At 38.2% G+C, this 13,887-nt stretch overlaps 1 protein-coding gene across 2 annotated transcripts in view; it reads right to left on the bottom strand.

Moving 5' to 3' along the window:
• The window catches only part of dpp6a (dipeptidyl-peptidase 6a), a 462,038-nt gene that overhangs the window by 43,819 nt on the left and 404,332 nt on the right, over positions 1–13,887 (bottom strand). For both annotated transcript variants that reach the window (XM_055182097.2, XM_055182096.2), the window contains exon 8: positions 8,134–8,254. In XM_055182097.2, the coding sequence (XP_055038072.2) occupies positions 8,134–8,254 (121 nt within the window). The remainder of the gene's footprint in view (positions 1–8,133; positions 8,255–13,887) is intronic.

The raw sequence follows: 13,887 nt of genomic DNA, 5'->3' as shown, positions 1-13,887 counted from the left end.
GTGAAACACTGAGGTCCAGTGATGTGTTTTAATGGCTGTAGATCATGATGTGAATGCTTTAAAGGCCTGTAGTGGCCGTCATGGGAGCTTTACAGTGAATCTGATCATTAGAGAAACGCTGACCCATGGATGAACCAAAGCAATCCTGCAGCAGACATCTTTGTACAAAACAACAAAAACCTCCACTCATTAGATGTAAAATGTCAGAAACCCTGCAAACACATTTCTCTTTTTCATCCCTGTTGCCTTTGCCTCTCTCTCTGCCTGCCCTTTATTCTGTCACAGACATTCACAGCAGTAAAGCAGGAACCTGGTTGGGATGGTGATTGCTCACACTGGGAGGTTTAATGGCAAAACCGGATGACAGATGAGACAGAAGTGTGTGTTCTGAGAGCTGTAGGACACTGGAGCTGTGTCTATAACACACACACACACACACACACACACACGCACGCACGCACGCACACACACACACACACTGTCCTTTAATTAGGGAACACGGCTGTAGAATAAGGACAGACAAGCTGATGTTTTATGTCATACAACCTCACTCACCATTGTGTTGGTTTAGTCTCACATTAAAAAAACCCACTTTCAAACGCTACTCTTGTTTTTTGGATCAAATCTACTGCAGAAATTACACACCCAGTATGCCTTGTTTAAAAGTCATGCTCTAACCAAGTGTGAAGGACAACAAGAGAAACCTTACCCTATCACTAGACTCACAAAGACATCTGTCAGTCACACATCAGATTGACTGACAGCTGTTACTAACACTTGATAAAAACACTCCACAAAACACAGATCAGTTAAATGTGTCCACTGACCCTGTGGGGACACAGCAGAACACATCTTCCACATATAGAAAGATACACACATTTATACAACAGTTCTTTCTGGCTCTTGAATCTGATTGGCTGGAAGTCTTTATTGTTGGTGCCAGACGGGCCGGTCTGAGTATTTAAAAGAGGCTACAATTTGCACAAGCTCACCAAAATTGGACAGTTGAAAATTGGAAAAATGTTGCTTGGTCTGACGAGTCTCAATTTCTGTTGAGACATTCAGATGGTAGAGTCAGAATTTGGTGTAAACAGAATGAGAACATGGATCCATCATGCCTTGTTAGCACTGTGCAGGCTGGTGGTGTTGGTGTAATTGTGTGGGGGATGTTTTCTTGGCACACTTTAGGCCCCTTAGTGCCAATTGGGCATCGTTTAAATGCCACGGCCTACCTGAGCATTGTTTCTAACCATGTCCATTCCTTTATGACCACCATGTACTACTTCCAGCAGGATAATGCACCATGTCACAAAGCTCGAATCATTTCAAATTGGTTTCTTGAACATGACAATGAGTTCACTGTAGTAAAATGGCCCCCACAGTCACCAGATCTCAACCCAATAGAGCATCTTTGGGATGCGGTGAAACGGGAGCTTCATGCCCTGGATGTGCATCCCACAAATCTCCATCAACTGCAAGATGCTATCCTATCAATATGGGCCAACATTTTTAAAGAATGCTTTCAGCACCTTGTTGAATCAATGCCACGTAGAATTAAGGCAGTTCTGAAGGCGAAAGGGGTCAAACACAATAAAACAAAAAATCTTGTCATTGACAGAGAACTACTTTCTCTTAAAGGCGGAGTGCACAATGTTTGAAAAACGCTTTGGAAAAGGAGACGGGCCAACTACCAAAACACACTTGTAGCCAATCCTCAGTAAGGGGCGTGTCTACTAAGGAACATCCTTGGCGGGGTTGCGTATGTGTGGGGTGGGACTTTCAAAAGAAGGTCCAAATTCTATTAGGGTAGGGGCGTGTTTGTTTAGGTTATTTCAAATATCAACATCGGCTTTCAAACATTGTGCACTCCGCCTTTAATTGACGAGATAATTTGTCAATGGCGGGGAAAGAGTTAATCACTAAAAAACAGTCGGCACGCCAGGCGCAAAAGGGTTGTACCCATTCTCGTAGGCCATGGGAGCGATACATGCAATAAACCAATTAAAGTCTTATCTCTCATTCTCTTTCAAAGCCAGTTGCGCATGCACCATGGATGATTTGCAATTTACCTGGCGGAATTTGCGAAAGCAAAAACTGAATGCTTTTCAAAAGAGGACAGCAATTTCATTCTTCATTACTGCAAATAGTTCATACTTATACATGCAAAGACTGTCCATTATGACATGTAGGTATTTTATCTTTATGTACACAGTAATCTTTTACCGTGTAATCCTTTCATTTTTAATATTTGGCATGTTTGTGTGCTGCTGCTTGTCCCTGTGTGTAATAAGCAGAGTGTACGCGTGTTGTGCACCCATCTATAGGCGAGCATTACTAACATGCCCTTTAATTAAATAAAACAATGCGCGCTATTGACTTTAGACCAGTTTTAGTTGGTTAGGGGTGCAATCCTTTTCAGTTGCCTTAAAACAGCAAGGCGCCAATCTAATGAGGTGAACACATCTCATTTTCAGACTAGCAATCCCATGAGTGAACAAATGGGTGCAAGTGAATTTGCCATTTAAACAATGCGGCACTGGACGTGAACATTATAACTGAGTCAAGCAAAAAAACACTCGCGTCGCCCCTGTCTTCTCATTATGCGGGGTGAATGATAGGGCCCAGTGTGTTTATTCATGTCACCGACACCCAAAACAAGCGGACTACGATAAATGCTTTCGCCACTAATGAGAACATATAAATCAGTCATTAGTGATAAACAACACCGCTCTCCTCTATTGTTTCTGCTGTATAAGTGACAGCGCATCAGTTAAACACGGCTTGCACCATAAATATTGCACTTTCTGCCACCAACTATTAGTACAGACTACAAACACTATACCAATAGGTATCCTGATAGATATATAGTGTTAAAAGCGCTCATTTTTCAGCTGTCTACAATCTCGCTCTCTTCCCAAAAGCTCTTCAAAAACTCACGCCTGGGAGTCAGTTATGACACTAATAACAAATGGCTGAAAGGTTTACCTGTCATCCTGGGCTTCGAATACATGGCGGAAGGAAGTAGGTCTACAAAAAATAGGCTTTTAAAGACGCTCCGTTGTTGTTTTTGATTTATCTAGACACTGGTGCCATCAAACTGTTGTATAAATGCAATATCACTTCCATAGTGGTGTGATATGGCTCTTTATCAGCATGGTGATATAGAGCCAATGTCACGCTCCTACTCGAGCGATATTGCTTTAATATAAGATTCTTATTTCAATCTAATAGCAACTGTTGCTGTCCCTAACCTTCATTGGACTCATCAGGGATAATAACAGACTTCTAACAAACCATTAGCAACTTAATTAAGCTGAAGTTCATTGAGAAGATTCAATGAGGGAGAAAGCATGCGGAGGTCTGATCGGCTCTGCCAACAGAAGCTAACTAAATCACTCAACTAAAGCGATCTGTCATTGCAAACAACAACAACGCAACTACAGACAAACAATGCTAATTAGCTTCCTGCTTATATTTTAAGTGGTCAGTGGGTTGTTTGATGACTAGTCAACCATTCAGCCTTTCAATTCATACAAATCAATTTACATTTGTGTATTACCAAAACTGCAGCTGTGATTTTAATTCTTACATCACATCAAAGTGTCTGCCAAATGCATTAATATTTTGCTAACTATAAAACAGTCAGTATTTACCTTAAAACAGCTGGACTGAAGCTTAATCACCACAGAACACAGAACACCACATCATAGCCTCATTTACCACACAGTTTTATATGCGTCTTGTGACTATATGGCTTTGTTTTGCATTATGCATGCAGCGAATACAGGGCAGATGTCCTGTGGGAAAACGGGACAGATAGATGTCATCTACGAGCAATTAGCATTACAAGGCATACAAGGACCATTTTTTATCCGTATGGGTGTTCCCTGGGTTTGAACCTATAACCTTCTGCATTGCTAATTCATTGTCCCCACTGAGCTATATACAGGTGCATATAAAGCACAAATCATCTTCTGTCTCTGCTGTGTTATAAATGCAGCATGATTGTTGCAACCGGACAGTTTATTAACTTTAAACAGCAACAGGGGGCACTAGAGAGCCTTAGTAAAAAAATTCACTCCAAATAATGTAATGACACTACAGTATGATATGACTGCACGCAAACACACACTTGAGTCAGATTAATGATCTGGAGATGCAAGAGTACATGGGTAACAGATTAAACTATTTATCAGAAACATACAGCAGTATTATCATAATGTCTCTTCAAAACCAGCCTGTGGCTATATAAAGTGCATGAGAGGCACAACTGACTGCTTGAATAAAGCTTGTTCAGGTCTGAGCTTTGTGAAGGCCAGTTAGGTTCTTTCATGCAAAGACCATAATTCCACTATTGTATTTTTAGCCTTTTTGCCTTTATGTTTTGTAAGAATGTGAAGTGTAGACTAGGGCGAAATCATAATCATGGTTATTTAACAAGATTACTCTGTGACTTTGAAAACATGCATTTGTTTAACGTTTTTATTAAGTAAGTGTTGCAATAAGCTACACGTGTAAAAGCAGTGGTGCCTTCAAGTGCCTTACACATCGGTCCAGCAGCACATAATTTATATTTTAATCAAACAATAATTGTTTTACGTTGAAAACCCATTAATTGCACAGTCCTAGTGTAGGACAGAAAGACAAAGGGTGAAAGAGGAGGAATGAGATCAGGTCCCAAACAAGTCTTGAACCCGAGTCTCCATGAGCCAACAACTCTTATACACTCACCTAAAGGATTATTAGAAACAACTGTTCAATTTCTCATTAATGTATTTATCTAATCAACCAATCACATGGCAGTTGCTTCAATGCATTTAGGGGTGTGGTCCTGGTCAAGCCAATCTCCTGAACTCCTAACTGAATGTTAGAACGGGAAAGAAATGTGATTTAAGTAATTTTGAGCGTGGCATGGTTGTTGGTGCCAGATGGGCCGATCTGAGTATTTCACAATCTGCTCAGTTACTGGGATTTTTACGCACAACCATTTCTAGGGTTTACAAAGAATGGTGTGTAAAGTGAAAAACATCCAGTATGCGGCAGTCCTGTGGGCGAAAATGCCTTGTTGATGCTAGAGGTCAGAGAAGAATGGGCCGACTGATTCAAGCTGATAGAAGAGCAACTTTGACTGAAGTAACCACTTGTTACAACCGAGGTATGCAGCAAAGCATTTGTGAAGCCACAACACGCACAACCTTGAGGCGGATGGGCTACAACAGCAGAAGACCCCACCAGGAAAAAATAGGAAAAATAGGCTACAATTTTCACAAGCTCACCAAAATTGGACAGTTGAAGACTGGAAAAATGTTGCCTGGTCTGATAAGTCTCGATTTCTGTTGAGACATTCAGATGATAGAGTCAGAATTTGGCGTAAACAGAATGAGAACATATATCCATTATGCCTTGTTACCACTGTGCAAGCTGATGGTGGTGGTGTAATGGTGTGGGGGATGTTTTCTTGACACACTTTAGGCCCCTTAGTACCAATTGAGCATCGTTTAAATGTCACGGCTCACCTGAGCATTGTTTCTGACCATGTCCATCCCTTTATGACCACCATGTACTCATCCTCTGATGGCTACTTCCAGCAGGATAATGCACCATGTCACAAAGCTCGAATAATTTTAAATTGGTTTCTTGAACATGACAATGAGTTCACTGTACTAAAATGGCCCCCACAATCACCAGATGTCAACCCAGTAGAGCATCTTTGGTTGTGGTGGAACGGGAGTTTTGTGCCCTGGATGTGCATCCCACAAATTTCCATCAACTGCAAGATGCTAGTATGGTGTTCCTAATAATCCTTTAGGTGAGTGTATGTCATTAACATGTGCACAAGCCCACCATTTCTATATGCACCTCAACTGGTACTAACTAGGAGAACTTATTTTAAAAAAAATAGTAACTTCTCAAAATGATGCACACAGAGAATTTGCTAGAATATATCCACATTATTTTGGCAAATATAGCATATATGCTTCTGTATCTAAAGTTCTCTTCTTTGAAACAAGGCCACCCTATGCAGATAAAATTATGACTGACAAGCAGAATAGCCAATCACTTCAGCTGCTGGCCGGATAGGCAAAACCAGTGATGTCAAGCATTCTCATGCCTTGTCTCAATCCCTCTGTGTTCTTCATTCAGTTTCATGGTTTGGTGATGTAACATTGCAGACTGTTTTAAGGTAGCCCCCTGAGGGATCTGCTTTACTGATGCCACAAGATCACATCCAGTATCCTTTACTGTGTGTTGAATCTATGATCTTGAGTAAACCAGACATCTGCCACAGCACAAACTTCTTTAGGATCTCTGATTATTCAGGGGTATTTAAAACTCAGCATTGATCCGCAGACTGATTGAGATAAATCATTTCCTCTAGGCAAGTGTCGAACTACTCCACCAAACCACACTCACAACAATGCAACAATCTCCACTCTTCATCTCCAAATTATACAGAGGAGGATTTGTAGAGATGAGGTTGATTAAAATACTTTGCCGAGATAACTTACAGCCACTTTACAAAATAAATGAGCATTGCGTATCTTTCCGCATTAATGCAACTGTACTAAATTAAAATTGCATCTTGAGATGGTGAAAACTGTTGCTTTTGGCCTTTTTGTGGCATTGGTAATCTGAATTTACATGCACTAACCTTTTGCTAAGCACATCAGAGACCATGTGGCGATAAATCCAAACTGGAAGGGTCCAGCAGGCCTAAACTCAACCCCCAATGAATGCATGGCCAGCTGTTCTTTTTAACAAATCAATTTGTATTCAACAGACCGAACCAAAGTTTGATGAATGATTAATTATTCATCATTAGATCTGCCAGTGAACTAGCATACAACATATCATGAGATACATAAACAATGAGAGTAAAACATGCAGACACAGACCATATGATGTGGCATCGACTGCGCATGTAAACGTCCACCAGGCCAGATCAAAACAGAACAGGTTAATCTTAAAAAAAAATGTGCTCACATTGACAGCAAATAAGCATGGCTTCCAGACACCAAACTTAATTTTTTTTGTAAATTATGATCAACACACCATGGCCAGTAATGGATTTAGCTAACAAACTACCCAGCAAGCAAAAACCGAGACGAAATGACGACTAACTAGACCCAATATAGTCTGGCTATGAGTAACCCACTTCTACCCTAACCTTTTTTTTTTGCCAAAATAACTCAGAGACGTACAATACTTTCATCATGTAAGCAAAGTCAACAGATGGTCTAGGTGTTTGCTTTTATTTCTTTGACATGTTTTAAACATATATGCATCGTCTATTCTTGAGGCTATGGTTAGACCTTCCCTGGGCGCCCAAATTTTGTCTTGTTTTGTACAAAATTGCTTGCTGGGTGATGTTAAGCCACTAAAGGGCTTGGTTTAAAGAGTGTTAAGTCCACCCAAGTAATACAGTTCATTTGTATTACTGAAACTTGTTTATGGTTGTCAAAAAATCTGACACAACTGAGTATTCAACTGTGGTCACGGGTGTATGGATATCGGCTTTATTTTATGCCTTCGCAGAAAGAATCAAGAGTCAGAACAATTCGTTTTATAATTACCATTGTGAGGTCTGATCAATATCAAGCTACCGTGAGATGTCCTGGAAATCAATATAAAAGAATGCGTAATGTAAACGTGTATCAGATTGACACTGCAGTGAGATAAATCATAAATAAACCGCAACAGAAAGACGCTGAGATCATGATAAACAGAAAAAGGCCAGATTGAGCTTCTGCTCTCTGTAATACATTCATCTTTTCAATAAATAATAAGTGTCAATTTCAAGACCTTCAGAGCCTCATAAAGCCAAAGGTCAGCCTTTGCAATATGAACCCGGATTAAAGTTTAAACGGGAAACTGAAATTACAGAAAATCCACAATCCCACATTCCTGTGAAGACAGTATTGCATTCTGGGAGACGTTGGGATATTAATTCCTCTGCTTCGCTTTGATTCTTTTACAATACATGCAGCTCCATAATATTTCTCTATCATGAAAAATAATCGAATACAGACGATGCATCTGTGCATATCAGTTTATTGAACGGTTATTAGAGGCTAAATTCATGTTATATTTTGCATGTAGAATAAAGATATGCTAAAGGGATTTTTGTCTTACCTTCATACAGCCAGTCGCTCAGGCCATTAAATATCACACCCTCCTTTCCAGTAGAAACCAGCCGAATGGATCTGTTCCCCACAGTGGCTCGGTAGTAAATGTTATTCTCAAATATAAAAATCTGGAAAATTGAAAAGAAACACAAATAAAAATGCAATAAAAATTTGATGGATGAGCAGAAAGGGATTTACTGGTGATGATACAGATGGATATTTACACAGTGAATGAAGAACTTGGCTGAAGAAACTGGCCAGGGAGACGGCGGAAAACAAAGCATTGCAGAATACAGAGACCTCGAATATATATATATAAATATTTCAATTTTTGTTAAATGAATACAAAACAAGAAACTTGAAAGAATCTTCACAGCTATCATGCAACAAATCCATAGTGACCACAGCCAGTAAACCAAAAAACTCAAAAAGACAAAGCTAATTGAAATTTCTGAGCCTATATAGAGACATACTGTATCTGTTCATCACACTATATATTGCAGTAATTTTGATGCTTATTTTGATCTTTTTACAAAGTGTGGTTGCTGTAAAATGCCATTATTGTATATTATAAATATGTGTGAAGATCTTGCGCTGGTCTGATGGAGATTTTAGACACGGTAAACTGTTACCAAAAGCTGTCACTGGGACAGTACCATTTAAAACGGTCCTAATATGTACTATTTAGGTACTAATATGGACCTTTATGGAACCAATGTGTACTTTGAGGTCCCAGTGACAACTTTTAAACCTTATTGTACCTTTTTTCTGAGAGTGCAGGTCTTGCTGAAGCAGATACTGCGCATGAGCAAAGTCCCTCCCCCAGAGGATGTCATTCTTTAACGGTTGACAATTGCCTCTTTTTACTGGAAGGCAGGAATAGAGTGTACTGACCATTGCAATCTCCTCCATCATATCAATACCAGTGATGCATCAGATGTGGTCTTTAAAAATACAACTATTAAGATGACTGTACGTGCAATGCGCATTTATACTAAGTGCAACAGAGAATTTAGTGTGAGCCTAATACCCGTGACTCTATTTACAATGAATATCTTAATTATTTGTGTTGTCGAATTTTGACACCATTTCATTGTTTGTGCATAATATTTATAATTATGTCAGTTTTTCTAAAAGTATAAATATTTTAAAGAGATTAATGTGATATAAAAACGACATGTTTTAACGTTAAAAATGTTGTATAAATATATTAGTATTCTTATATATATTAAGAATAACAATATGACACATTTATATTGCGCTAAAATGCTTTACATATTGAAAAAGGAATTCTTCTCAACCACCACCAATAACGTTTAAAAAATTATTCTTTAGAAAAACGGCGTTTAAACCCACGCGGAGCGAACAAGAAAACTTATGCTTACATAATACAATATCTTTTGGCTATTACATATACATCTGGCAATTTCAACTGAAGTCCTAAACTACTCCAAAGGGTGGTTTCCCGGACAGAGCTTATCCTAGCCCCAGACTAAAATGCATGTTTGAGCTACTCTAATTTTAAAACACCTTGTACTGACATATTTTAACTAGGGCTGTCAATAGATAAAATATTTAATCGCGATTAATCGCATGATTTCACGAGTTAACTCGCGATTAATCGCAAATTAATCCCACATTTTTATCTGTTATAAATTTACCTAAATGTAACACTTTTTACGTTTTTAATGCTCTAATCAGCATGGATTTGGATAATATATATGCTATATACAAATGTATGTCTACAACAGCCTGTTTACATTTTCAACAGAACCATCAGCCATAGTTTTATAAATGTTTTTGCCTTTAGAAGACTGTTCTTTCTCCATTTCTGTCTGCTGCTGCATCATTTGTGACCTGTGCTGGCAAATTGAGTTGGGATGAGCAAATTTTCAAAAATGTGTCATTTATATTTTAACATTCTTTATTAAAAAACTTCAAAACAATTGGAACAATTGTTGGAATCTGACAAAGCATGACAGAACTATACCTGTTAATGCAGAGCAAAAACAATCTCAATATACATATATGTTTTTCTTTTATTGTTTAATTTTTACATTGAGACAGACCACTTTAAGATACTGTAGGTCGGATAATGCAAGGGTTTAATATAATGACACAACAGATACTTTTCCTTAACAGTTAACCAAACATTCACTTCAGATATAACAGATTATAGGTCATACCTGCGTGAATTCTTGTCAAAACAGATATTTTTAAACCTGTAATTTTGTGTTAGATGTCTATATATCGAGCCCTGTCTCCTGAAGATGCGTATAAATAGGACGAAGTGTCACGCACTCGCGCGTTTGTGTGCATGCGTTCAGACGTCTGCGTCAGACATCGCTTTTGAGCCTTGTCACTCTTAATAACTCTTTTAACATCAATCAGATCCCGAACTTTATCTCTCTTAATAATTATTTTAACATCAAGAAAGTCCTGCGGTCTATTTTCTATAATTTCTGAATGCTTTTTAAAACGAAACTAAAAAGTGAAAGAAGACGCACCTTTGCTTTATATGGATTTGGGACTGTACACCTCACAGAAAACTTGCAGATAAAGAAAACTGCACGTGCAGAAAACGTGCATTTTAGATGTTTAATGACCATTTAGAACATTGGATTCGCTAGACGAGAGCTTAATGTTCTTATTTTTATGAAAAGCTCCGACTCATCTAGACAGAGCCGGTCACTTGCTGCGTCTCAATTCATCCAGCTGTGGGTCAAACAGAAATTGCGTGTTGTGTTAATCGCGCGTTAATAAAATTAGTGCCGTTAAAATGAATTTGCGTTAACGCGTTATTAACGCGTTTATTTTGACAGCCCTAATTTTAACATATATCAGTGCCATTGTTTTGTCTTCTTAAGATGCACACCAGTATTCCGGGAAACCACCCCCAAGTGTTTATTTTAGAGAGTTTTAGAGCAGGTAATACATTGTCATATGTCTAAAACATAGCTGTTTTGTGTGAATAAAGTTAGACACATCATAAGTGAACCGAATAAAAAAAAATGAAAATATCTTTATTCTAGATGGTCTCCTAACACATTATGTAACTGGTGTCCTCCACAGCCTCATCTCTAATAATGACCTCTGTGTTCAGATGAGTGTTTTATGACTAAAGGCATGCTTTACATTTCAGGTCAGCTAATAAAATTTTGTCGTTTAAAAATGTATTCAATATGTTTTAACCGAACTGACCTAAACCCTATTTCTCAGGATTAAAATGTGACCTAATTTGACGTTAATGCAGCCATTTGTCCCGTAATAGCCACTGAAGATTTTGAGGGCTTAAGTAAATGTACAAAATTTGGCACCCGCACCAACTGGTGGTTGATATATTTCATTATCATCAGCGTGCGAGGGTTTTAAATCCCTGGCTGTTTAAAGGTGGTTGGGACTGATTTTCTTCTTGTTTGTTAATATCTATACTGCTGCAACCTGATTTAAATAAATCATTGTCCTTATTATCCAGTTTCATTATGGAGATCTGGATTTTTTCTGGATTCATGCTAAACAGAATGTGAGTGGTGTCAATACCATTTCAAAAAGAGTATTGCTCAGGAGGAGTGTTGATTTTTATGCTAATCATTTATAAACACGACACTCCAGACACAGATCTGACCGCGCCTACCGCAAACAAAGAAAACTAAAAGGGGCCATATCATGCAAAACATCCTTTTCATCCATCCTTTTCCTTCTCATTTAAATGAAAACACACTATAGGAATTTTGATATCACAACCATAAGCACACAGAGATACACATATAGTAGGGTGACCATACGTGCCATTCTTCCCGAACGCATCCTGGCCAGGGGTGCATTTCCCGAAATCATCATCAGACAACTACTGTCGTAGGTTTCGTCGTTACTGACAAAGTTCAACGATTTGGTGTTTCCCGAAACCATAGTTCAAACGAACATTCGCAAGTTGCATCGCAAACTTGTGTGGTTTGAACGACAGCTCTTGACCTGTTGTTAGAAGCATAGTTCCTTGTTATTATCATATGCAGACTTACATTGATCATGCTTTTGAACAAAATAAGCAAAAAACATGTAGTACAATGTATATCCATCATTCTAAATATATAAACATTTTATTTTACAGAATAAAAGCGCTTCATTGGAAACTTCACATGTGCCCAGGCTACCAGCTTTAAGACCCTGGGGAATCCCTGGGAGGATTGACGTATGAGGGAACTTGCGCATGAATTAAATATCTTTAATTAAATTAAAATAAACAACAGATAACTAAAACACGATAACAAAATCAGTCTTCCGATGCAATATATGTTATTTACAGCAGTAATCTGACATTAAATCGATTTGCACAGATTAATTTGTACTTCACCTCCCACGTGACACCATCAACTATGTTGTTAAACCAACATTGTTCAAACGACGAATGTGTTACTATGCTTTCAGGAAATAGTCGTGACAAGGTATTTAACGCACCACAGAATTTGATGACCACATATGTCTTAGAGGATTATTATTATTATTACAGACAGGCAACTGTTACATTTTAAGGTAAGAATGAAACTACGATTGTATGTCTTATGTTTTTAACTGAATGGCGTTTGTGGTCAACAAATACGGCTTCCGGAAGACGCACCGAAATCCTTGCCAGGACGTATCCGGGAAGAATGCCACATATGGTCACCCTACATATAGTAAGTACAGTATGTGAATGGTTCTTGCTAATGTAAACAGATTTTGTATTACTTTTCAAATTATCTTAGGACATAATTTATAGCCTGAACCTAGAATGACGGTAAAAAATTTACTTTTATTTTGGTATTAATTTTTGTCTACAGGTGTTTACTGATCATATACATCCATTCCTGTCAGATGTGGCTACTGCTCTGGGGTGCCTTTCCCGAACAACGACGCAACTCACTGCCGAACCAACATAGTATGATGCATAGTTGGAGAAACGAACTACCTTGTCAAGACTGTTTATCGAAAGCATAGTAACTTTGTTGCACATTCATCGTTTGAACCATGTTGGTTTAACAACATAGTTGATGATGTCACGTGGGAGGTGAAGTACTAATTAATCAGTGCAAATCGATTTAATTTAAGATTATTGCTGTAAATAACATATATTGCATCGGAAGACTGATTTTGTTATCGTGATTTAGTTATCTGTTGTTTATTTTCAAGATATTCAATTTATGCGCAAGTTCCCTCTTACGTCACTCCTCCCAGGGATTCCCCAGGGTCTTAAAGCTCAAATGACTGTGCACATGCGCAGTTTTCAAATGCAGAACTTTCATTCTGTTTACAAACTTAAAGACGTAAAATAAAATTGTAATATATTTAAAATGATGGATATAGAATGTACTACATGTTTTTTACTTATTTTGTTAAAAAGCATGATCAACGTAAGTCTACTACATATGATAATAACAAGGAACGATGCTTCTAACGACAGGTGAAGAACTGTCGTTTAAACCACACGTTTGCGATGTAGCTTGCAAATGTTCGTTTTTACTATGGTTTCGGGAAATACGACGAAACCTACAATAGTAGTTGTCTGACGATGCTTTCGGGAAACGTACCCCTGAAGTTTTTTTTAACAATCCCTGTCATGGTCATTTTCTAAATTGAAACTAACATTTTCAGCCAAAAAACACATGTAATTTGAGAAAAATCAGTGATGTCACAAGTAGCTGTTAAAGAGATGTGCTGTTCACGGGTTTCAGCTGCCCAACGCTCTTTTTAGGCACATGAGGTGTTTATTCATGTCATAGACACT

This window comes from Misgurnus anguillicaudatus, chromosome 25, assembly GCF_027580225.2.
Source record: "Misgurnus anguillicaudatus chromosome 25, ASM2758022v2, whole genome shotgun sequence".
NCBI lineage: Eukaryota > Metazoa > Chordata > Actinopteri > Cypriniformes > Cobitidae > Misgurnus > Misgurnus anguillicaudatus.
This window is presented reverse-complemented; position numbering and strand designations above follow the sequence as displayed.